The 27,196-nt window shown below is 42.2% G+C and overlaps 1 protein-coding gene across 1 annotated transcript in view; it reads right to left on the bottom strand.

Moving 5' to 3' along the window:
- The window catches only part of OSBPL10 (oxysterol binding protein like 10), a 107,410-nt gene that overhangs the window by 7,755 nt on the left and 72,459 nt on the right, over window positions 1-27,196 (bottom strand). Inside the window, exon 8 of the mRNA XM_044678876.1 lies at window positions 5,235-5,421. Within this exon, the coding sequence (XP_044534811.1) occupies window positions 5,235-5,421 (187 nt within the window). The remainder of the gene's footprint in view (window positions 1-5,234; window positions 5,422-27,196) is intronic.

Genomic DNA, 27,196 nt, shown 5'->3' with positions numbered 1-27,196 from the left:
GTCAATATTTATTAAGACTTTGGGCTGAGCCCTGGGGATAGGAAAAGAGGCAAAAGAGAGCCCCTGCCTTCCAGGAGCTTACAACTTAATAGGAACGATAATGATCATAATAATGGCTAACGTTTATAGAGCACATACTAAGTGCCAGGCACTGTGCTAAGTACTTTGCTCTTGTCTACACTACACATAATTTGCAAAGGGAACAAATACTACTTGGTATGATTTTACAAGGGAGAAGGTCAGAGGGAAAATGCCCCAAAGATGATGGTAACAATAATAATTGTATAGCACTTTAAGGATGACAAAGTCCTCTACCTATATTATCTCATTTGTTCCTCACAACAATCCTAGGGGGGTAGTTGCCATTGTTGTTCCCATTTCAGAGATGAAGAAGATGAGGCTGGGAAAGGTTGAGTGACTTGTCCAAGGACACACAGCTAACTCGGATATGAGGCAGTTATTGGGCCCTCCTCACTCCACGTTCAATGCTCTATCCACCACACCTCCATGCTATCTCAGGTCTGGCATTTATTAGCAAACTCATCTCGCAAAAGCCCCTATGAAATCCCCTGTCAATCCATTTGAATTATATTTCTCTTGGAAAAACAAATGGGACTTTGCCAGCTGGGGATGACACGTACAACACTATCACCTTCTTTCCCCAAAGAGAGTCCTCTAGAAAAGTATTCAGCTCCTCTCAATGCCTTCCCTGAAGAGGGCAGAAACTGGACTCTCAGCTTGGTCTACCTTGCATTTGCTGTCCTGCCTGGTTTCAACTCCATGGAACAAGAAGCTCCCTTGTTGGGTACTCCTGACACCCCAGTCTTTTCCAATCTTCTTTTGACTTTAAAAAACATTTTTTCAATTACATGTAGAAACAATTAAATTTAAAAAAAAACATACCTTCTGTCTTAGAATCAATACTAAGTATCAGTTCCAAGGCAGAAGAGTGGTAAGGACCAGGAAATGGGGGTTAAGTGACTTGCCCAGGGTCACACCTCTAAGAAGTGAACCCAGGAAATCCCATCTCTAGGCCTGGCTAGAAACAGTTTTTTGCAATCATTATCTGGCATTTTGTAATTCAACCTGCCTTCTTTTAAATTTTTCTTCCCTCGTTGGATTGTAAGCTCCTGGAAGGCAGGCACTATCTTTCTTTTTTATTGTTTCCTCGGCACTTAACATGGTGCCTGGCACACAGTAGGTATTTAATAAATATTGGATTGGATTAGAAAAGACCAGCCTTTTGTCAATAAACTTCCCTGGACCATTTCACTATGCCCTCTCTCCTCCCTCCCCTTTACATACAGTCCACCATTAAAATAAGAATGGATTTAGTAAGAACCTGCCCTCCCCCTCCTAGAGATCACTTGGAGAAGCTCTAGATACCTCAGGGCCCTCACTGGGAACAAGAGCTCTCATTATGGGATGCTCTAGAACCTCAATGGATGGAAAAGAGCAGGCCCAGGGACAACCAAAGCAATCCTTTAGAATTTAGTCAATCATTTCACCTGTTTGCAACTCAGGTTCTTCATCTGTCAAATAAGGGGGTCAGGCTAGATGGCCACAAAGCCCCTGACCAGCTCTGATCTCTGTCTTGGACCCTTTCATAACTCCCATGGATGCCAGTGACTTTGTGATCAATCCAATTCCACTCAGCTCAATTTAATGAGCCTGTATTATACAGCATCATTTACAGAGAATCTCTCATTCCAACCTCATGGTAACCCTGTGGGGCACACACTATGGGACCCACTAACCCTATTTTACAGATGAGTAAACTGAGGCTCTGAGTACATAACTGGTTTGTTTGGCTTTCAAAGCAGGATTCAAACCCACCTCCAATGCACTTTCCACCAGCCCCTGCTCTATTTCAGAAAACAGGGGAAATCAGGTCCTAGTTTTTGTGACTCTTGTGATCTACCTTGGAAGTTTTAAAATATGTCTCTGATTCTGACATTTCTGTCTCACAAAAAAGGAATGGAGAGATTGTGTGCACACACACAGCACCCACACCAACAGAATCTCATTATGCGAGCATTCTGGATGTTGGGGAATACTATATAAAGTGAAATATAATGCAGCAGCCTTGGAATGTTAAACAGTTGTCTATCCACCATCCATCTATCCATCTAGCTATCCATCCATCTACCCACCCACCCATCTACCTATATATGTATGTATCTATCTATCCATCCATCTATCCATCCATCCATCTATCTATCTATCCATCTGTCTGTCCATCCATCCATCCGTCCATCCATCATCTATCTACCTGTCTATCTATCTATTCACCCACCCATCTACCTATGTATGTATGTATCTGTCCATCCATCCATCCATCCATCCATCCATCCATCCATCCATCCATCCATCTCTGTATCTCTGTATCTGTCCACCCACCCATTTACCTATGTATGTATCTACCTGTCCATCCATCCATCCAACCATCCATCTTTCTACCTGTCTAACTCTCTTACACATCTGCTATAGCCTATGGAAATCTGAGAATATACAGCTCTATCTCTATCTATACAAAGACTATGGGACCTCTTCAGAAAGAGTTCAGAGACCTGCCAGCTTCTCTGATTCCTTACAAGGAAGCTACGTGGTTCAGACAATCGTACATGAGAGTCTAAGGAGGTCTAGTACTTTGGGCCTGATTCATCCTCTGTCAGTCAAAAATGAATACCTTTGGTTAAATCCTATGGGCTGGGTACAGGGGAAACAAAAATGAATCAGTACTTGCCTTTAAGAAGCCTACATTCAGGGGACAGCTGGGTAGCTCAGTAGATTGAGAGCCAGGCCTAGAGATGGGTTCAAATCTGGCCTCAGACACTTCCTGGCTGTGTGACCCTGGGCAAGTCACTTAACCCCCATTGCCTAGCCCTTACTGCTCTTCCGCCCTCAAACCAATACATAACATTGATTCTAAGGTGGAAGATCAAGGTTAAAAAAAGTCTATATTCTACTGCAAAGGCGCCTCCTTAAATCTAACAACCTTGGATGCCCAACAAGGCATCCAATCTCCAGCACCTTGACCCCCATGTCTCTATGAACTGGTAGGAGTTTGGCCATGTCTGCAAAGAGACTACAGAAGAAGGTGGGAAGGATATTTTGGGAGGTGACTTAAGGGTTTCTACCAGGACATCCACCAAAAGGCAGGATTTCCAGCTACTTGCCGCCCTCGTTAATGTACGCCACCTACAAATTCTCGTTGTTTTCCTTAGGAACCATCAGTATGCACCACACAGTCTGCACCATTAAGCCAAGGCAGCCCCTTTCCTTTCCTGAGATGATTATTCCCCTTTGGGCATTCTATCTGGGTGCAGAAAACACTTTACCATGTAATGCTATCAATGTGAATAACGATGATGCCAGCCATCGTCTCCCAGCTGATTGGCGTGTCCTATATTGGTAGTTTTGTTTTGTTTTTTAAAGAATTAGGGCATCTTCCTACCCACTTCGCTGGCATTATTCAACCTTAGCAGAGATTAGGAAGAAAAGCCCTCCAGATCATTTCCTCTTCCCAGACCAAGTCCTTGAGGAGAGACCCCACAGAAAAGAGGTTATTTTGCTGAGGAAATTTGCTGAGGAAAATGCCACCCCAGGTCAGCCATGTGAAAATCAGATTATTGCTATTGTGGTTTGCCTGTGACCACATCTGGTCATTGGACTCTCCTAACCTCCATGGGCAAAGTAGCACCCAGGTTTTAAAGGTGTTCTTTCCATGGAAGCTTCAGGGAGCCCCCAATATATAGAGGAAAATGCCCAACTCCCCAACTTGAATAATGGAATGGTCTCTCTCTGCCTCTCTCTCTGTCTCTCTTTCTCCCCCCTCTGTATCCCTCCCTCCCTCTCTCCTTCTCTGTCTCTGTCTCTCTCTGTATCTCTTGCTTTCCTCCCCTCCTTCCCTTCTCTCTGTCTCTGTCTCGCTGCCTCTCTTCCTCCTCTTTTTTTCTCTCTCTCCCCCTCTATACCTCCCTCTTCCTCTCTGTCTCTCTATGCCTCTCTCTGTTCTCTGTCTGCCTCTCTCCTCCTCCCTCCTTCTCTGTCTGTCTCTCCCTTCTTCTCTCTTTCTCTTCCCTCCTTCTCTCCCAGTCTCCCTCTGTCTCTGTCTCTCCACCCACCCCACCCCCCATTCTCCTTCCTTTAAGGACAGTTTTCAAATAGAATTGTGAGATCATAGATCTAGGACCAACCAACCCCTATCATTTTACAGATTAGGAAACTGAGGCCCAGGTAAGTTAAGTGCTTTTCCCCAGTCATATAGGCAGGAACTCTGACTTTCCAGCCAGTGGCTTGGTACAGAAGGCCTCCAGGAGCTTCTGTGCGGAGGCACAGGGGCGTATGCCAAGAAAGAAACAGGTCCAGAAACCCAAGTGCTGGTCCTGCCCATCATGGCTGTGCCATCTGCACCTCCTCTCTAGACCTCAATTTCCTTATGGATAAAGTCAGGAGGCTGGACTGGACAAGGGGTTCTTTGTTGTCATCGATGCCCCTCTGGAAGTCCAGTGAAGCCTCTCAACAACTTCTCAGAAGAAGCTTGTCAAATGCATAAAATAAAGTGAAGAGGACTATGAAGGACACCAAAGAGGAGTGAAAACAATGATGTAATTTTTTCCCCTCCAACCTCCTAGACCCCCTGAAATTTATCTCATAGCTCTTGGGGGGTGTCTGGGGATCCCAGGTTAAGAATCCCAGGAGAAGACAGTCTCTAAGGTTGGCCCCCAGCTCTAGCATTCTAGAGATCGATGACATTTTTAATGGCAGTTTGATTCCTGAGCCTCCGAGCCCCACTGCCAGACGGTATGCACTCAACTCATGTGCCATTAGTTTGAACAAATGAAAATTGTACTATTAAACCCATTACATACGTACAAATTATATGGTGTCTTCTCAAACCAAAGAGAAATGACATGGGGAGCTGGGGAGTTCAGTGGACAGAGCACAGGACCTTGAATCAGAGAGAGCTGAGTTCAAATCCATCCTCAAACATTTACTAGCTATGTGCCCCTGTGCAAGTCATTTAATCTCCATCTGCCTCAGTATCTTCTACTGTAATATGGGAAAAAGAATGGCACTTGCCTCCCAATGAGATAATATTTATAAAGCACTTAGCAGGGTGCCTGGCCCATCGTGGGGACTTAATGCTTATCCCTTCCCCTCATTCCTGGGAGTATTATTTATTGTTTAGCGGCGTCTGGCTCTTCCTCTTCCCAGTCAGGGGCTCCTACCTGTGGACCTTCCCTCCGTAGAAAGGCTTGGTGTGGAAGACCACCAGCGCCGAGTAACCGGTCTTGGCACAGTTCATGGTGACTTTGCCGCCAAGCTCCACCCACGGGATGGTCAGAATGGAGCGGGCGTAAGCACTGGGCAGCGTGAAAACATAGTCCTCCTCATAGTCGGTAAGCCGCAGAGTGCCTCAGGGGTGAAAACATCGAGAAGAGTTAGGGGTGCGCTCCCCAGAGCAACCGGAACTCTTAGGACCCCTCCATCCATACGGATGGGCTGGCTGGGCAGCGCTCTCTAAAGAATAAAATTATTCAAGGATGAAGGCTCTGAGGAAACCTGGAGGGGGCATTTCAGGGGGTGTCATGTCACAGACGGGGGGCTCTGACACATGGAGGTGTGAGCAGCAGTATTCGCAATAATAATAATAGATAACCAGATTATAGAGTGCTTTAAGACTCTGTTTTCTCACTATGTGGTAGATGTCACTTTACTCCCACTTTGCAGATGAGAGAACGGAGGCTAAAAGGGGTTACATGACTTGCCCAGGGTCACACAAAATAAGGGTTTGAGGGAAGATTCAAACTCAAGTCTTCCTAAGGCTAGGTCTAACACGCTATGCAATGTAATGCCCAACTCCTAAAAATATTTTAATAATATTAAATATTTAATAATAAAGAAATTAAATATTATAGGTAATACATATATAATAAATGGTCTTTCAGAGTTGCCATGTCAGAAGAAGTGACTATCATGTGGCCAGCCTGGTCCAGAGCCCTTCAGAACTCAGCAAGGCTTGTTTTAAGAAGACAGATTGGAAAGCCCATGGCTGGACCTTCTGTCCACTAGAGTCAGTTTATGCTAAGATTTTGAAAGCTAAGCCTGGAGAGCACCTGCATTTTCCCAGGGAAGGAGGCAGAAAGAGCATCTTGCATCGTCCAAGAGGGCTGCTAGGATTTTGGCCCCATCCCTCCCTACAACATGAATGGTTTTCATTAAACAGTGGGATGCCTAAGATCCTTTTCTTGGAACTGAAGAGGCACTCATTAGAGGAGGCTGTCTGGGTCACCCCTGACTCCAGGCAACCATTTTATAGATGGGGAAACTGACTCGTGCTTTGTTAACAATCACCAGGAAGACAATGAGAGAAAGAATGAAGACTCTGGAAGCTCACAATGGGTGGAAAAGAGAGAAAGAAGCAGAACAGCGTGCAAAATGTGACCGGGCCAAGGGTGAGATCTTCCTGCTCCTTCAGGGCCCAGCTAAGAAGAGGCCATAAAGGGGGATTCAAACCACATGCAAGGAATTCCTCCATAGTGTAGACTGAAATATTGGAAAGAGTTCAATCAGCAGAACGATCAATTAGCGAGCCTTTGTGGAGCAGCTGAGTTGTTAGGGAAGGGGCAGGATGGATCCTCCTCTGAAGAGCTTTCAAACCCCATCAGTTCCTGTCTGCCCAAGATAACCGAAGGAGTCTCCACCTCACTTGGAGGTGACTGTGAATGAAGGGCAGGTGGACAATGGCTCACCACTGGTCAGCATCTCTTGTGACTGTTTCATTCCATCCCAGCTATGAGACGGGCTTCTCTTAGGATGTCCACACTTGACTTGCTCGCTGAGTCACGGTGACTTAAGATAAGGAATGAGAGAATGGAATTCACGCAAGGAAGCCATAAAGGCAGGAGAACAAGGACAGAGGCCAAAGGTCATTGGAATGCTGACAGAGAGGGCAATTGAAAATTTCCAACAGCCCTGGGGGAGGAGTCTTGTCTTGGACTTGAGACAGAGCAGAAAGCTGAAAGAATCCATAATAAAAGCACCTGCCTTAGGAATCCCCAATTATGACAAAAAATCCCATCTCTTTGTTCACGAAGCACAAGTAGCATCTGAAGTGTTTGTGCAAGCCTTAGGACCTAGTTTCAGACCAATGGTATATTACAACTCACAACCGGACAATGTCACCAAAGGCACAGTTCTCATGTCTTAGAGCCATAGCCACTACAGCGCTCATGATACAAAAATCCACAGTTTTAGTGTTAGGATCCAAACTCAGTGTTTATTCTGCACACTGGTTGGAAGGAACATTAAAGAGATACAATCTGCAAGTTTTCACACAGCAGAGACTTTCCCAGTATGAGATTGTGTTGCTGAGCAATGAAAACATCATATTGAAAAGATACAATGTGTTAAACCCAGCAACATTACTCCCAGATTTGTCACTCAAAAGGGAACCGATCCAAAACTGTGAGCAAACCATATCATTAATAGAAAAGACAAGGATGGATTTAAAAAAACACTCCATTAATAAATGCAGACTTGGAAATTTTTACTGATGGATCCAGTTTTGTGGGGAAAGATTTACAGACACTGCTGTGGTAACTCAGTCAGAGACATTATGGTTTGGATCATTGCCTAAAGCCATGAGTGCTCAAGGAGCTGAGCTCGTCGCCTTGGTGCAAGCCTGTAAGCTTGGAAAAGACAAAAAGGTTAACATTTACACCGATTCCCAATACGTTTTCTCCATGATCCATGCAAAAGGAGAGATATGGAGAACTGGAGGATTTTTAACCAGCTCAGGCAAAGCAATCTCTTATGCAAAAATTATAGAAGAACTTTTGCAGGCCATATGCCTAAAGAGGTAGCAGTGATGCACTGTCGAGTTCACAGCTTTGGGAAATATCTAGTGTCCTTAGGAAACCATAGGGTGAACATAACAGCCAAATTTGCTGCTTGGAAGGGCCCAATATATGTGCTGAATTTTTCAGTAATAGAAGAGGCTAATTTAACTAACGCCTATGATGAAATGGAAATTCAGATATGGAAAAAGAACTTTGGGGCCAAGGAGATAGGATGAATACGGTTTTCAGACGTAGACAAATCCATCTTGCCTAAGAAGCTATTTTACCATGTGTGCAATGCCATACATGAGAAAGAACACTATGGGACTCAAACAGTAATCGATACAATCCACAGATTTTGGCTAGCTCCTGGAATTTCATCATATGCCATAAAAGTCTGCAATAAGTGCAAAATTTGTATGAGTTTCAATCAGGGAGTGTTCAAGAATAAAGGTCTTGGGGGTAGACCACTAGCTTACGCTCCATTTGAATCCACACAAATAGACTATATTAACATGCCTAGAGACAAAGGGTTTAAGTATTGCCTAGTTATAGTAGACAGACTTACAAGATGACCTGAGGTATTCCCAGAAAAGAAATGTAATATACCATTTCTAGTAAATAATCTATTAAAATAAATCATCCCTAGATCTGGAATTCCTGGCAGGTTAGATTTGGATAAGGGATTGCATTTCTCACAAAGCATGCTCAAAGAGGTTTATAACAACTTGGGGATAAAATTCAGTTTCTGCACACACACCTTATCATCCTCAAAGTTCTGGTCAAGTTGAGAAACTGAACAGAGAGGTCAAAACTTTCATTGGAAAGATCCGTTCAGAGGCTCATTTGAAATGGACACAAATCCTACCTCTAGTTCTGTTCCATCTTCGAACTCATCCAAGTGGAGATTTGTATCTTTCTCCATTTGAAATGTTGTATGGTCATGCTATTTGGAAAGGCAAAATGTGTAAACCATCCCACATTTCTATGTTAGGAGGGGATTGTCAGCTAGGAAAATACATACATTCATTACAAACCAGGATAAAAGAGCTGTATGAATTAGGTGTTATCCAACAAACACCACCATTGGATTTTGCTTTGCACAGTATCAAACCAGAAGACAAAGTCTAGGTAAGGAATTTCAATAGAAAAACAGTTACATAAACTAAGTGGGTCGATTGGTTCAAAGTTCTATTAACTACTCCAAGTTCAATCAAAGTAGCAGAGAAAAATGCATGGATATAATGTTTGCATACCAAACAACAAACCTTACACCAACAGAGAAAATCAAAATACAAATACCCAAGATACAGAAAGTGCTGAGAATGAAAATCAACCAGAAACATGAGACATAGATCACAATCTATTAGACATAGACTAGTTCCAGAAGAAGAATAAAGCAAAAGACTACAGACAAGATGTTAGACAATAGGCAAGAATAATCACAAGGGGAGGAAACAACACAAGAAGAAAAGCCATACCAGCCCAGAGGAAAAGATTAGAAGAAAAGTTGAGAGAACAAAGGAATCTCTGTATAGTTAACACAAAGAGTAAAATCTCTATGAACTTTGTAAATATTTGTACATAAGAAGTGGACAGGCAAAAACTAGAACTTATGTAAGATAAAGTATGGTGTTAGCAGAAAAACACATTAATTTCACATTTATTAGAGACATCCAACATGTACATATCTTGCAAGAACTGAAGAGAAACATCAGGCAAGAACAGAAGTGGAAGTCTGAAGGAAGATGTAAGTATATCATGCCATACTACACAAAAAGACACACACACACAATTCACCAACATATTTTTTATGTTTAAAGCCTATGATTGCAGTAATGCAAACTAAGTAAATATCTTAGCCAGATGCATAAGGTTTTAGTCTTAGATGTCCCTGTGTGACTTTTAATAGGATCTTTACTACATAAACTGCATAATAGTTTTCATATTTTGTAAATACCCTTCTATAAATTTATAAATATGTGTAACATAGGTTTTGCAATTGTATAGATTGTGAATAGTGTAGCATAGCTGGGAGATAGATTGTATATAAAACATGTATAGATTAGCATGGGAAAGTTAGCATAGGGCATCGTAACACTTTAGCAGTAAGGTTAATAGTTACTGTAGTGAATTCATAGGTTGTTAGATTGATTAATAACAGAAGTTTAAACTGCATTGGCAGAATAGTTTTTCTTTGAAGAAGTTTTTTGTGAAAGACTGAAAGGCTGAAATTATGTTAATAGAAATTTTATAGTTGAATTATTTTTGCATGCTAATAAGCATAATTAGAGAATTGTTGTATTAGTTTAGAATTGTAATAGTAATTGTAAGAATAATAGTAGTCGTAATAATGGTAATTGTAAGAATGGTAATAGTAGCAATAGGTTGATTGTTATTTGACATGATCTTAACACTTGCATTTTACTTTCTGTAATCATTTTTGTAAACCCCAAATACATAACCCATACCTTTCGTGGGGAAATACCTTAGTTCAGGTATAGTTAAATAGAGACTTAGCATAGCATAGTGTAGGAAAGGGTTTTTTTTTGGGGGGGGGAGGTAGATTAGAAAATAGCATAGAGTAAGGTCAATGGTAAGTATCGATATTCACAACATCAACCTTGGGAAAGTCACGAATTGAAAGGGGATGAATTGAGAGAATGGAATTCATTCAAGGAAGCTAAGAAGGCAAGAGGACAAGGACAGAGGCCAAAGATCACTGGAATGCTGACAGAAAGGGCAATTGAAAATTTCTAGCAGCCCTGGGGGAGGAGTCTTGTCTTGGACTGGAGACAGAGCAGGAGGTCCCTGGAAGACTCTCCAGAGACAAGATATCCTCTCAGCCATTGTCCTAAACCATTCAAAGAAGACATTTCCTGATCAGACTGTCATCCTGAACCTGAGTGAATCTGATTGAATTGGTGTTTCAGCCAGTTATCTCAAAGGGGTCACCTGGAGAGGAACTAGGCTATACCGAAGAACCCTATCATCTGTTCCAGCCAACCTAGAGACTAAACTTTTTACTTGATTAGCCTAGGATAGCCATTGAGATCAGAACAGATAGGGAGGGTCAAGCCAGCCCAGCTGAGCTGGTACAAAATGAACTTGAACAGCAGTTCAATACCTACGAGTTAGAATCCACCTATTTCCCTCTTTCCTTACTTAGCTATTTATTATCCTGTTCAAAAAGTATTTTTTCATAATAGGAAAGCAGTCAGATAAATCTTTAAGAAGAGCTAGGGGTGATTGGTAGCTGAAGGGCTATTTGGGGAGGCAGTTCTAAAAGGCCCAGGTAAAGCAAAGCCCTGAGCCAAAAGTCATTGCTGTCTCTCTGACAGGAGTCTGTATTAGAAGGGACATCTTGGGTGACTAAGCTACGCCAAGTCTTAGTTAAACTGTCAACTCATTCCCCAGTGGTGATCTCAGTCGGATACAGATTTCTGTATCCTTTTGCCTCAAAGCTATTCTGCCTCAAAGCTATTCCTAGCAGGGACAGAGAGAGCCGTTGCTCTCTGTCTTGAAGGGAGAGGTACCTTGACAAATCAGGTAACAGAAACAACCTGACTGATCATTTATTCCATCTTCTCAAGGTTTCCTCTACCTTTTAACAGGAAGCATCCCTTAGGATGGCTTTAGAAATAAAAAAAGGCATTAAAATCCCTCCAATTTTACAAATGTGAATTTTCCCATTCAATCACCCAGAAACACTCTTTGTGCTAAGTGTCCCCTTTTCATTATGTTTCTTTTTAAAAGTCTATCCTTATCTGGAACGTATGTAGAAAATATATTTAAAAGAACAGTCAATTAGCATTCTGCCTTCACTGGCACCCACTCCGAGGAAGCTGAAAGAAGACCATTTAGTCCATCGTCCCCATTTATTGTCCTGGGAGACTGCCCTTGGGATGCTGTGAATTGCTCTAGCAAACAGCAAAATGGCCATGGCATGCAAAGATTCCAATTCATTGAGTTGGAGAAAACACAGAATTCAAGAACCGGTCATTTCCGAAGAGTCAAGAGCTTTGGAAATCCCAGCGGAACCTTCCCAAAGTAAAGTTGTTCTAGTTACTGCAATCCAGAGTCTTGGAGCTGGGGCTCCCCAATTGTATCCAGACAAGCCTCTTGGGTTCCTCAGCATGAGTCAGACAGGTGGATCCTCCCACCTTTCAAAGGCAGGTCATTTCACTTGGGGCAGACCCTAAGTCTGGAAGATTCTCTCCCTGACCTCAAGATGCCATCCACCTCTCAGAGTTGTACCTACTTGCTCCAATTTCTGCCCTACGAGACTCAACAGAATGAGCTCCCGCTTTCTGCTGGCTCAGCCTCTTGGATAGAGGAGCTTCATTCTTTAAGGCGTGGCATGGTGCCATGAAAATAAAGCTGGATTTGGAGTCAGAGAACCTGGGTTTCAACCGTGGCCTTGCTGCTTATTGGCTGTCTCCCTGGGCCTCAGTTTCACCCTTAATTACAGCAAGGGGACTTTTAGGTGCTTTTCAGCTCTAAATCAATGCTCCTAGGAGTTTAGGGAAATATTCATTCACAAACGTTGATTTCTGTCCCCTTGATGCAGTGACTCCTCTGGAATATTCTCCTTTCTTATAGCTCACACTCTGGGCTTTTCCCGATTCCCCCCTCGCCCAGGCATCAGTGCTGTCCCCACTTGAACTTCCTTTTCATATATCTATGCCAATGTATATATGTGTATTATGGATGTAAGGATCCTATCCCCAAAGTAAAATGAAAGTTCCCTGAAACCAGAAATAGATTGATTTTCCTTTGTATTCTCCTAGCACAGTGCCTGACTTATGTTAGATTCCTAATAAAGGATTGGTGAATGGGCCAATGAATGTTGAGAAGGCCTCCACCCTCTGGATACGGTCTTTCCCTTTCCTTTTTATTATTATTTTTGAAATAGATGCTTACCTTCTGTCTTAGAGCCAATCCTGCATATTGGTTCTAAAGCAGAAGAGCAGTAAGGGCTAAGGCAATGAGAATCAAATGACTTGCCCAGGCTCACACAATAAAGAAGTATCTAAGACCAGATCTGAACCTCTCATCTCTAGGCTGGGCTCTCTATCCACTAAGCCTCTTAGGTGCTCCCTCTGCCTTTTCCTTTCAATGGGGTTAATTCCATTCCTCTTGTCCCCCCACCCCACAGGATTAGTTAAGGGAATGGACCGCTGGTGGAGTCCTCACTGACGAGAATAAAGGTTTGAGGCAATTAAAGAGGTTCAAGGAGCAGGATAGTAGTAGTAGTAGTAGTAGTAGTAGTAGTAGTAGTAGTAGTAGTAGTAGTAGTAGTAGGTAGTTCAAGGAGCTGTAGGTTCATGGGCAATCATACCTAGAGAGGGAAATCTCATGAAGACTTTGGATCCTTTTGTTCTTTCCTAGAGAATATGGAAGAACACTCTGACAATGCCCAAAACATGGGACAAGGATGATGCCCCAGGGAAAGGTTTTCCTGAATTAGAGAAAGGGCTGTACAACACTGCGTAAATGGGAGTGGACCTTCCCCTTGGCACAACTCAACTCATGGTAGAAACATTTTATAATGAACTTTAAACATATGCTGCACATGTTAGCACTTGCAATTAAATTGACACAAACTCTTCAGGATCCAAAATCAACAATCAGAAAGGCCTAGAGAAATAATTAACAACAATCGTAACATTTACATAGTACTTTAAGGTTTTCAAAGCATTTTACAAAGATCTCATCCTCACAAACACTAGTAAGTACTTCTATTTTCCTCATTTTACAGATGAAGAAACTGAGGCAGCAAACAGAGGTTAAGTCACTTGCATTGGGATTTGAATTCAGATCTTTCTGAGTCCAGTGCTTTCTCCTCTCTGCTTCCTAGCTCTCAGTGAGAAGGCCTCAAGAACTGCAGGAGTGGAAACACAGAAGAAAAACAACCACTTGAACACATGGGTTGATGCAGACATGGTTGGGGATGTGACACTAAACGACCACACCAATGCAACTATCAATAACATGTAAATAAGTCTTGATGGATGACACATGTTAAAACCAGTGGAAATGCGCATTGGATATGGGGGGGGGGGTAAAGGGGAGTGAAGGGCAAAGTAAAAACAAGAATCATGTAACCATAGAAAAATTTTTTAAAAAATAAAATATTAAAATTTTAAAAAAAGAATGTTGAGCAAATCCCTATGGAATTATGGATGAGAATCCCAGAGGATAAGAAGTGGATGAACTGTGATGGACACCATGGCAGGTGACCACATTGATTAAAAAAAAAACCATCAATCCCATAACATATCCTAAATGAAAAGGAAAGAATTGTTTTTAGGTTCAAGCAATCAATCATAGGACTTCAGGATGGGGAATATCTGGCTTCAATGAAATAACTTCCATGAAAAAAGACATGAATGTTTCTGCTGGCCCCAAGCTTACCATGGGATGGCAGAAGGTGGAAGAGAGGAACACGGTGTTTCAATAAATCCACAGCAGTGCTCAGCTCTTGGGAAGTAATTGGTGCCTTGTACTGAGAGCCACACAACCACAGTCCAAGGATTTGGAGAGTTGGAAGGAATCTTGTCTAGTCTAACCCCTACCAAAAAGATTCCCTGTCATGAGGCCCTGGAAGTCATGCAGCTTCCACCCAAGGCCTCCAAGGAGAACAGACCCAACAGCTCTCAAAGCAGCTCATCCCAACGTTGGACAGCTCCAACTGTGAGCACAGGTAATCTCTGGTTAACCAAGGGAGGCATGCCTTGCTGCCGCTGCCGCTTTTCACTCCTTGAAGATAGGAACAGCCTTTTGCCTCCTATTGTATCCCAGGCACTTATCATGTGTCTGGCACATAGTAGGTACATCATAAATACTTAATGTTTGAGTATATTCACACCTAAAGGGACATGGAAGATTAAGAAAGTAGCCCTTGGCACTAAATCCCAGACCATCACAAAATGTCAGGCCTGTCCTTGCTGGCAATCCTTCTGACTTCAACAAGACAAAAGACCCAAAGGCCCCATTTCTGAGGGCCATTTTGTTGTTGCCATTTTTTTTAATAGACTGAAGGAGCTAAACCCTTCAAGAAAACACCCTCCCTTCAAATACAGGAATTATTAACTCCTCTGGTAAGTGGCAAATGTAGTAGCCCTAATCTCAATGGTGGAGTGGAAATTGCTTAAACTTTCTACCTTCTCTAGAAAACGAGGCAATATCATCTTAAAGGGACCTGACTCCTGTTTAAAACTCAGAGTAAGTAATAAATTTAACTAAGGCTAGATGAGCCCCCAGAATAATTATTTCTTATATAAAAGAGAATCAGGGGGTGCTGAGCCAAGATGACAGAGAAGGTACACAGATCTACTTGTTCTCTCCAAATTATCCTCCAAAAACTATGACAAAATGCCCTCAAAACAAACTCTGGAGCAGCATAACCCAGAAAAAGATGGAGCAAAATAAATTTCTACTCCAAAACAACTTAGAAGGCCAGCATGAAAGATCTGTTGCCCTGGAATGGACGTGGAGAAGAGAGCAGCAGCCCCACTGTGGCAAAAGACCTTAGGGGCATCTGAAGCAGCAACAAAGGCTTCTGGAGCTCTCCAATACTGATGGTAAAGAAGGTCAAACAACTGCTCAGAATAAGATTATAGGGGTCTCCCCCCTTTGCTGGCTCTGGGGGCAAGACTCTTGTTGCATTGACCAAACACAGATCCAGGTGGCAATCCCAGGACACAGTTTCAGGGTAAAGAGTTCTTGTAGCCACATGGGAACAGAGACAGAGGAGCCTGGTCACTGTTTCAAGGCAGAAAAGAGTGCTAGGGGATACACACAGACAAGAACACAGGCAAACACACCAATCCTTACATAATGCCACCTTGGAAGAACTGAAAGCAAATAGATTCCCAGAGCCAGCCCTGAAGGCAGCTGCATAAAGAACCTGAAACTTAGAACAGGGCTCCCTTCACCACAGTTACAGAGCCCAATGAACAATTTTTTTAAAAAAAAAATTAAGATAAAAAGGCAGGAAAATGATCAAACAACAACAAAAAATGAAACAACATAGAAAGTTAACAAAATCAATATTGTTGCATGCAAAGTCTCCAAGAAAAATATGAGTGTTAGAAGCCCAAAAAGTATTAATGGAAGAAATCAAAAAGGATTTTTTAAAATCAAATGTGAGATAGAAAAATAGGAAAGGAAATAAGAGCAATACAGGAAAATCATGGGAAAAGTCAACAGCTTGGTAAAGGAGGCACAAAAAATACTGAAGAAATTAATATCTTAAAAAACAGAAAATACCAATTGGCAAAAGAGGTACAAAAACCCAAGGAAGAGAACTTCTTAAGAAACAGACTTGGCCAAATGGAAAAAGAGGTACAAAAATTCACTTAAGAAAAGAACTCTTTAAAAAGTAAAATTGGCCAAATGGAAAAGGAGATACAAAAAGAAAACCACTCAAGAAAATCAAACTCTAAAATTCAGAATTGGACAACTGGAAGCTCATGACACAATGAGACATTAAGAAACAATCAAAGTCGGGGGCAGCTGGGTAGCTCAGTGGAGTGAGAGTCAGGCCTAGAGACAGGAGGTCCTAGGTTCAAACCTGGCCTCAGCCACTTCCCAGCTGTGTGACCCTGGGCAAGTCACTTGACCCCCATTACCCACCCTTACCAATCTTCCACCTATGAGACAATACACCGAAGTACAAGGGTTTAAAAAAAAATAGAGAAAAAAAAAGAAACAATCAAAGTCAAAAGAATGAAAAAATAGGAGAAAATGTGAAATGTTCTCATGGGAAAGGCAACTGACCTAGAAAATAAAACCAAGAGAGATAATCTAAGAATTACTGGACTACCTGAAATCCATCAGCAAAAAAAGAACTTAGACATCATCTTTCAAGAAATTATTGAGGAAAATTGCCTTAATATTCTAGAAACAGAGGGTAAAATAGAAATAGAATCCACCAATCACCTCCTGAATGAGATCCCAAAAGGATAACTCTCAGGAATATTAGAGCTAAATTCCAGAACTCCCCAGTCAAGGAAAAAAATATTGCAAGCAGCCAAGAAGAAACAATTCAAATATTGTGGAGCCACAGTCAGAATAACACAATATTTAGCAACTTCTACATTAAAGGATTGGAGTACCTGAAATATGATATTCCAGAGGACAAAGAACTACGATTCCAACCAAGAATCACTTATTCAGCAAAACCGAGCATAATCCTTCAGGAGAAAAGATGGATAATTCAATGAAATAAAGGACTTTTGAACATTCCTGATGAAAAGATCACAACTGAATGGAAAATTTGACTCTCAAATACAAGACTCAAGAAAAACATAAAAAGGTAAGCAGTAAAGGAAAATCAAAAGATATTCAATAACTTTAAACTCTTTACATACCTAACATGGGAAGGTGATTCTCATAATTCCTAATAACTTTATTATCATTAGGGCAATTAGAACAAGCATACATAGTCAGAGGACAAGAGTACAAGTCAAATATGATGGGATGATATAAAAAATAAAATTAAGGTATGAGAAAAAGGAGAGGAAAATAAAAAGGGGTAAATTGTCTCACATAAAAGAGACATGAAAGGGCTTTTAGAGTGGAGGGGAAGATGAGGGAGGTGGAGAAAGGAGTATGTGAACCTTACTTTCCTTGGAATTGGCTCAATGAGGGAAGATCATACACAATCAATTGGGTATAGAACTCTATCTTACCCTACAGGAGAGTAGGAGTGAAAGAGGATTAAAAAGGAGGTGGGGCTGATAGAAAACAGCAAACTGGGAAAGGTTATGGTCGGAAACTAAACAAGAGGAAACAGGATGGAGAGTAATACACAGCAATCATAATGATGCAAATTTTTTTACAAATATCTCTAATAAAGGTCTTATTTCTCAAATGCATAAAGAAACGAGTCAAATGTATAAGAATACAAAGTATTCTCCAATTGATAAATTGTGAAAGGATATGAATAGCCAATTCTCAGACAAAGTAATTAAAACTCTCTATAGAGTCACATACACACAAAAATAACCTAAATCAATATTAATTAGAGAAATGCAAATTGAAACAACTCTGAGTTAACATCCCACACCTATCAGATTGGCTATTTTATGACAGAAAAGGAAAATGACAAAACTTGGAGGGGATGTGGGAAAATTGAGACACTAATGCACTGCTGAGGGAGTTATGAAGTGATTTAGTTATTCTGGAAAGCAATTTAGACCTATGCCCAGAAGGTTATAAAGACTGTACATATCCTTTGACCCAGCAATACCACTACTAGGTTTGTATTCCAAAGAGTTTTTTAAAAAAGAAAATGGGAGGGGAACACCTATCTGTACAAAAATACTTAAAGAAACTTTTTTGTTGGGGCAAAGAATTGGAAAGTGAGGGGATATCCACGTAAGAGTATATGATTGGGAATATTACTGTGGTATAAGAAATGACAAGCAGTAGGAGCTTAGAAAAATCTGGAAAGATTTACATGAACTGAAGCAGAGTGAAATAAGCAGAACCAGGAGAACACAGAACACATCCCCAGTTCAAGCCTACTGGGATACTACTGGCCTGTGTAAGCCCTGAGCAAAGCCCAGAGCCCCTACCCAAGCTCAAAATGAAGTTGCAAGACCCCAAGGAAAGGCAGTCCACAGGGTGCCGGACCTGATCAGGCCCAGAGTGAGAATCCAAGTCCTTGTCCAAGCCTAAGGCTAGACCCTAAGCCTCATCACAGGACAGCTCACAGTGCTCTGAGCCATGTAAGCCATCAGCAGTTCTTGGAGGAGACTGAATCTGCAGTGGGAAGTGGCTTTTGGAGCTCCCAGCCCACAAGCCAACATACCACCTTGGAAGAATTAGAACTTATAAGAACCCAGAACAAGAACTGAGGGTAGCAGCAAGAAAAAACTGAAGTCTAAGAGAATTCCTCCTGTATCTTGAAAACAGAATTCACCTTTAAGATAAAAATGAAAGTTAAAAAAAAGGTTGAGAAAATGAATAAACATAAAAAACCCTAACTATAGACATTTTAATGGAAACAAAGAAAAGCAAGGCACAGACTCAAAAGGGGACAGTGAGGACAAAGCAAAAAATGCAAAACTTCAAAGAAAAACATGAATTTGTCTCAGGTTCTGGAAGAGCTCAAAAAGAATGTCAAAAATCATCTAAGAGAGGCAGATGAAAAATGAAAAAGAGAAATAAAAGCAATTCAAGAAGAAAATAACAGCTTAAAAAGCAGATATGACCAAAATGAAAAAGAGGTACAAAAATCCAATAAGAAAAGAATTTCTTAAAAAGTAGAATTGGGCAACTAGAAGCTAATGATTTAATGAAACATCAAGAAATAATAAAACAAAATTAAAAGAATGAAAAAAATGAAGAAAACATGAAAACATCTCATTAAAAAAACTGGAAAATAGATCCAGGAGAGACAATTTGAGAATTATTGGTCTCCCTGAAAGCCATAACAAAAAAAAAAGCCTAGACATCATATTACAAGAAATGATCAAAGAAAATTGTTCTGATGTTCTTGAACAAGAGGGCAAAAATAGAAATTGAAAAAAATCCACAGATCACCTCCAGAAATAAATCCCCAATTGACAACTCCCAAGAATATTATAGCTAAATTCAAGAGCCCCAAGTCAAGGAGAAAATACTGCAAGTAGCCAGAAAGAATCAACTCAAATACCATGGAGCTCCAGTCAGGATTACACAGGACTTAGCAGGTTCCACACTAAAGAATCAGATGGCGTGTAATATGATATTCTGGAAGGCAAAAGATGTAGGTTTACAATCCAGAATTACCTATCTAGCAAAATTGAGTATATTCTTTCAGGGGGAAAACAGTGATTGAATTTAATAATACAGAAGATTTCGAAGCATTCCTGATGAAAAGATCAGCCCTAAACAGAATGGTGATGCTCAAAGACAAGCCTCAAGAGAAGTATAAAAAAGTAAATAAGAAAGAAAATTTAAAGAATTGAATAAGGTCAAACTATTTATATTCCTAAATGGATAGAGGGGATAGAGGGGAATATACAATTGGTAATCATAATTGTGAATGGGATAAACTCACCCATAAAATGGAAGCAGATAGCAGAGTGGATTAAAAACCAGAATCCTACAATATGTTATTTACAAGAAACATTTGAAGCAGGGAGACACATGCATAGAGCAAAGGTAAAGAGTTAGAGCAGAATTTATTATGCATCACCTGAAGCAAAAAAAAAAAAAAGCAAGAGAAGCAATTATGATCTCAGACAAAGCTAAAGCAAAAATAGATCTAATTAAAAGAGATAAGGAAGGAAATTGAATTACATCTTGCTAAAAGGTATCATAGACAATGAAGTCATTTCAATACTAAACATATATGTACCACATGGTATATTAACCTCCAAATTTTTAAAGGAGAAATTAAATGAGTTTCAAGGGAAACTTCCCCCTTTCATATTTATATATATAAAGAACCAAAAAATAAATAAGAAAGAAGTGAAGGAAGTGAATAAAATTTTAGAAGAGTTAAAACAAATAGATCTCTGGAGAAAAATGGGAATAAAAAGGAATATACCTTCTTTTCAACAGTACATGGTGCATACACAAAAATTGACCATGTAATAGGGCATAAAAACTTCACAACCAAATGCAGAAAAGCAGAAATAATAAATACATTCTTTTCAGATCATAACACAATAAAAATTATAATCAATAAGGGTCCATGGAAAGATAAATTAAAATTAATTGGAAACTAAGTAATCTAAATCATAAAAAAGGTTGGGTCAGATAATAAATTATACAATAATTTCATTAAGAAGAATGACAATGAGGAAATTAAAGCAATCATTAGGAATCATTTTGCCCATTTATGCCAAAAATCTGATAATCCAGGTGAAATGAATGAATATTTACAAAAATACAAATTGCCTAAATTAACAAAAGAGAAAATTGAATACTTAAATAAACCCACTCTAGAAAAAGAAATTGAATAATTCATCAATGAACTCACTGAGAAAATAATCTCCAGGATTCACAAGTGAATTCTATCAAACATTTAAAGAACAATTAATTCTGATACTATACAAGCTATTTGAAAGAGAGAGAAGAAATTCTACCAATTTCTTTTTTATGACACAAATATGGTACTGATACTTAAGCCAGGAAGAGCAAAAACAGAGAAAGAAAATTATAGGCCAATTTCATTAATGAATATTGTTGCAAACTTTTAAAATAAAATACTAGCAAAAGACCATAGCAATATATCACAAGGATCATTCACTATGATAGGTAGGATTTATATCAGGAATGTAGGACTGGTTTAAAATTAGTAAAACTATTAGCATAATTAATCATATCAATAACCAAACTAACAGAAGTCATATGAATGTTTCCATTGATGCAGAAAAATCCTTCAATAAAACACAACACCCATTCCTATTAAAAACACTAGCAAAGGGGACAGCTGGGTAGCTCAGTGGATTGAGAGCCAGGCCTAGAGACGGGAGGTCCTGGGTTCAAATCCAGCCTTAGCCACTTCCCAGCTGTGTGACCCTGGGGAAGTCACTTGACCCCCATTGCCCACCCTTACCCCTCTTCCACCTAGGAGCCAATACATAGAAGTTAAGGGTTTTAAAAAAAACACTAGGAAGCATAGGAACAAATGGGTTATTCCTTAAAATAATAAGTAGTATCTACCTAAAGCAATCAACAAGTATCATTTGCAATAGAGATGTTAGAAGCCTTCCAATAAAATCAGGGGTGTGAAGTAAGAATGCCTATTATGACACACTATTATTTAATATTGTACTAGAAATGCTAGCTTTAGCAATAAGAGAAGAAAAAGAAATTGAAGGAATTAAAATAGGCAATGAGGAAACTAAACTGTCGTTCTTTGCAGATGGTATGATGATATACTTGGAGAATCCTAGAGAATCAACTAAAAACAGCTGAAATAATTAATAACTTTAACAAAGTTGCAGATACAAAAAAAAAACTCACAAATCACCAGCATTTCTATATATCACCAACAAATTTCAGCAACAAGAGATAGAAAAAAAATTCCCTTTACAGCAACTCTAGACAATATAAAATCCTTGGAAATCTACTTGCTAAGACAAATCCAGGAAATATGTGAACACAATTACAAAGCACTTTTCATACAAATAAAGTCAGACCTAAACAACTGGAAAAATATTTATTACTTGTGGTTACATAGGCAGAGCTAACATAATAAAATGTCAAATCTACCTAAATTAGTTTACTTACTTAGTGCCATACCAATCAAACCACCAAATAATTATTTTATAGAACTAGAAGAAATAATAATAAAATCAAAAGAGATCAAAAATATCAAAGGAATTAATAAAAAAATGTGAAGTAAGGTGGCCTAGAAGTACCAGATATCAAACTGTATAATAAAGCAGTAATCCTCAGAACAGTCTGGTTCTGACTGAAAAATAGAATGATGGATCAGTGGAATAGATTAGATATACAATATGCAGGGGTAATTGACCTTAAGCAACCTAGTGTTTGATAAACCCAAAGACCTCAATCTTTTGGGATAAGAACTTGCTATTTGACCAAAAAAAAAACTCCTGGGAAAACTGGAAAACAGTATGGCAGTAACTATAGACCAGTATCTCACACCCCATACCAAGATAAGTTCAAAATGGGTATATGATTTAGATATAAAGACTAATACCATGAGGGGAATATAGAATAGTTTAGCTGTCAGATGTATGAGAAGAAAAGAATTTATGACTAAACAAGAGATACAGAATATTACAAGATATAAAATGAATAATTTTTATTATAGTAAATTAAAAAGGCTTTATACAAACAAAGCCAATGTAACCACAGCTAGAAGGGAAACAACTGGGGAAACATTTATAACAAATTTCTCTGAAAAAGGTCTGATTTCTCAGATTTAAAGAGAACAAAGTCAAATTTATAAGAATACAAGTCATTCCAAAAACTTGCAGTTTTTGGATGAAGAAATCAAAGCTATCAATAATCATATTAAAATTTTCTAAATCCCTCTTGATTGGAGAAATGCAAATTAAATCAACTCTGAGGTACCACCTCACACCTATCAGATTGATCAATATAACCATAAAGGAAAGTGATAAATGCTACAGGGGAATGTGGCAAAAATTGGGATGCTAATGCATTGTTGGTGGAATTGTAAACAGATCCAATTATTCTGGAGGGCAATTTGGAACTATGCCCAAAGAGCTATACAAAGGTGTATACCTTTTGATCCAGTATAGGTCTATATCCTAAAGAGATTTAAAAAAGAAAAAGGGAAAGGACTACATGTACAAAAATATTTATAACTGCTTTTTTTGTGGTGGCAAAAAATTGGAATTTGAGGGGATGTCCATCCATTGGGGAATGGCTAAACAATTGTGGTAGATGATGATAATAGAATACTATTGTGCTATAAGAAATGATGATTACAGAAAAAGCTGGAAAAACTTATGTGAACAGAAGCAGAGTGAAATAAGCAGAACCGGGAGAACTTTGTCCACAGTAATGGCAATACTGTTGCCACCGTGACAGATGTGGCTGCTCTCAGCAATGCATCGATCTGGGACAATTCTGAGGGACTTATGGCAAAGGATGCTTTCCACCTCCAGAGAAAGAACCGCTGGAGTCAGAATGCAGATCAATTCATTTTCTCCACATTATTTAAGACTTTATTTTCATATTTTGGTTGCATAGGAGTATGTTCTGCACGAGAATACATCTATATATGACCCAGGTCATATTGCCTACCATCTCTGAAAGTGGGGAGAGAAAGGACAATTCTGAAATTATATTTATTCTGAAAATATCATTTCAGGAAACGTGTTGAAAATCAACCTGCTCTCCTATATCATCATTCTGAACCTTCCCATGTGCCTACAAAGCATGTTCAGCCCTAATCATATCATATCATAAAATAAAGTAAAATAGAATAGAATAAAATAAAATAAAATAAAAGTTTTTATCTTCCCTTGAACTTTCCTATTCCTACAGGCCCAGTTTTCTCATCACTCTCAGTTAATCAACATTTATTAAGTGCCTACTATGTGCCAGGCATGATACTAAGCCTTCAATAACTTTTTGGAAAAATTCTCTACACCCCCAAACCTGTCCCTCTTCACAGGTCGTTCTCTTATTGTTAACTCTTTGCCATCTGACCTTCTCCCCCATCATTACAGTGAAACGGCTCTGAGGAAAATTGTCGTGGTATGAAAAGCAGCACAGAATTTAGAGCCTCAGGCCTCGGGTTCAAATTCTAACTGTTCTTCCCTTTCTGCACGACCTTGGACAGGTCACCCCTCACACCACCTCAGTTTTCTCATTCATAAAAGAAGGTTGGCTTAGAAGAGCTCTGAGGTCCCTTCTGGCTCTCAATCTACAATATTAAGGTCTCCGAATCACCAAGAATAATTCAAAGGTCCTCCTTTTCCCCAGCCTCCATGCCATGTGAGCTTCCTCAAGCATCCGGCACCATTAGCCGCCATCCCCTCTGGCTAGACTCTCTTTGGAAGCACTAACTACTGCGCTCTCCTGCTTCTCCTCCAGGTCTCTGGCCACTACCTCTCCTCCAGGAGCAGTTATGGTCATTGATTATATAATTCTATTATGTTGTATATTATATATTAGTGGTTCCCAAACTTTTTTGGCCTCCCGCCCCCTTTCCAGAAAAAATATTCCTTAGCCCCCTGGGAATTAATTTTAAAAATTTAATAGCAATGAATAGGAAAGATAAATGCCCCTGTGGCCATCACCGCCTCCCTGGATCGCTGCAGCACCCACCAGGGGGCGGTGGCGCCCACTTTGGGAATCACTGTTTTATACTATTATTATATTGTAAACTATAATAATATATAATAATCAAGTGCTTCCTGGGTGCCAAATCCTGTCCCACAGGCTGGGGATCCCAACATCAAGGCAGAGTCTTCCCTCCAGGGACAGACGCCAGACAGACAGACGGCCTCGGAGCAGAGCCTCGAAGGATGCTGAGACCGTAAAAGGGGACGACGCCAAGAGGGGACACTCCAGGAGGGGGACGAGCCGGGGCTGGCACTCCGGGCTCCCGGGGCTCCCTAACAGGGAAGGAGTCCCCGGCGAGCCTCCCTGGGTTGCCTTCCATGCAGCCGACGTGTTCTTAGCATCTCGGACTGAAAACAGTCAGCTTTCCCCGGGGCTCCCCTTCTGCTGGGGATGAGCGCCACGTGGAGGCAGAGCCACGGAGCGCTGGGAGGCCCCTTTGCCCACCTCGGCTCCAGGAGAAGCACCAAACGGCCTCCGGGGAGGGTGCCTGGACCAAAGAGCCAGCGAGCCGCTCGGGAGGGGACAGGAGGTGGGCGCTGAGCCGCTCCGGGAAGCCCACCTTCCTGGTGAGAGAAACGAGGCGACGCTGTAGAGTCCTCGGCTCACAGCCGCCCAGAGAAGGCCTAAGAAACGCTTCTTCCCTCCCCGGACGCAGCCCCGGACGGCGAGGGGAAGCCTCGAATCGGGGACGGCCGCCTCTGCTCACGCTTTTGGACCAGAGCCGGGATCTAACGGACCCGCCGGGATGAGAAGCTTCCCATCCCTCGGGATGCCCCAAACCCAAGACCAGAGAGAGCTCCTGCTCGTTGGGTCTCTGACATCCAGCCTCTGGGCAGAACGACGCCTCTGGAGCTCCGGACGAGCTCCGGACGAGTGCCGGACCCGGATCCCGCCGCCGCCAGGACTCTTGCGCTCCGGATGCCGCTCTGGGGGAGCCTCTCAGCACCTCCTCCCTCCTGGGGGCGGCGAAGACGGAAGGAGCCGGGGGAGGCGACACGGCCGAGCTCTCCCCGCTCTTAGACGGGTTCTTCCACGCAGGAAGGGCCAACGGGAAGGATTCAGCCCTCCCAGAGTCCAAGCCCTGCCGGGGTGCCTCTGGGGCGAAGGGACGGCTAAAGACAAGGCTGCGATGAGTGTGATAAGAGGTTTGGGGGATGACGGGGGGCTTCTGGGAATCCTTCTGCCGCTTTGAGGCCGGGGATGAGAAGCTGGCCCTGGCCCATGGGGGCCACCGGCAGAGCCTGAAATGACCTCCGTCTGGGACGGCCGGGGCTCTCCCACGGAGACTGGAACCCGCAGCCCCGACCCAAGTCTCCTGGGCCGGTGAAACTCAGGTAGAAAACCAACCTCAAATGGAGGGAGCGGGAGGGGGTCCCACTAAAGAGGACAAAAGGATCCTAGAAATCCACATGCTGACATGATCTATGTTCTCTTGAATTTTTATTTATTTTGCTAAATGACATTTCTTTTTGAATCCACCAGAAGCTTCTGCCTCAGAGTCACTTCTGTGTTGGTCCCAAGACAGAAGCACAAGAAGGAGCAGGCGAGGGAGTGACGTGACTTGCCCAGGGTCACCCCACTAGGACGTGTCTGAGGCTGGACTGGAACCCAGGACCTCCCCTCTCTGGGCCCGGATCTCCATCTATGGAGCCACCCAGCTATTACATTTCAGCTGGGTTTAAGGACACTTGAAATGGCCCAGCAAGCGGCCACGTGCCAGACGCCTCCACCGATGTCGGAGGGAAAGGAAAGGCCGTCCCGGCTCTGGAGGGCGCTTCGAGCGGGAGCCGCCACGCCGGCCGTCCACGTGGGAAGAAGCCCAGCGCCGGGAGCTGGAGCCGGGGACGAGCACCAACATCTGTCCTGTGGCCTCCTCAGAGCATCTCCGGACGGTCCAACAGACGGGCCGAAGGAAGGAGCCCCCCGTCCCGGGGAGTCACCGTGCACAGACAGGCTCCATCCCCGAGGCTGGCGGGGCCGGCCCTGGCCCCGGAGCTCCTCGAAGCCCAGCCAGTCCAGCCAGTCCAGCTAGTCCGGCCAGGCCAGCCAGAGCTCCCCCCTCTCATTTGTGGAGCTTCCGAGGGCCCCGAGGCGCGTCCACACCACCAGGGAACCCCCGAGGAAGGCCGGGTGGCCGAGCCTTTGTCTTCACCTAAATGCTCTGAGGGGAAAGGAAGCGAAGAGGCCGCTGCTGGCCCCCAGCCCGGGGCCTGGACACCGAGAGGTCCCGGAGCCCTGAGTGGGCTCGAGGGGCTCCTCCGGATCCCACCAGAGCGCTGAGCGTCCCTCCGTGATTTCTGGCCGGACCCTGAGGGCAGGGACGGGGACTCTGGTCCGGGGTCCCTCCGTGCCCAGCACGGTGCTGGCTCGGAGCAGGCCTTGGAGCTACCGGGCCGCGCCGTCCTCTCCCCTCCATTACCGACGGAAGACAGCGAGTCGCCCCCTTCGGGGGGGAAGATGGCGGCCGGAAAGCCACCGGAGAACGCCGGAATGGAGAGAAGCCACGTCGTCATGTAGGGGAGGCTGCGGGGAACCCCGGCCCGGCCCGGCCG

This window comes from Gracilinanus agilis, chromosome 5, assembly GCF_016433145.1.
Source record: "Gracilinanus agilis isolate LMUSP501 chromosome 5, AgileGrace, whole genome shotgun sequence".
Classification (NCBI taxonomy): Eukaryota; Metazoa; Chordata; class Mammalia; order Didelphimorphia; family Didelphidae; genus Gracilinanus; species Gracilinanus agilis.
This window is presented reverse-complemented; position numbering and strand designations above follow the sequence as displayed.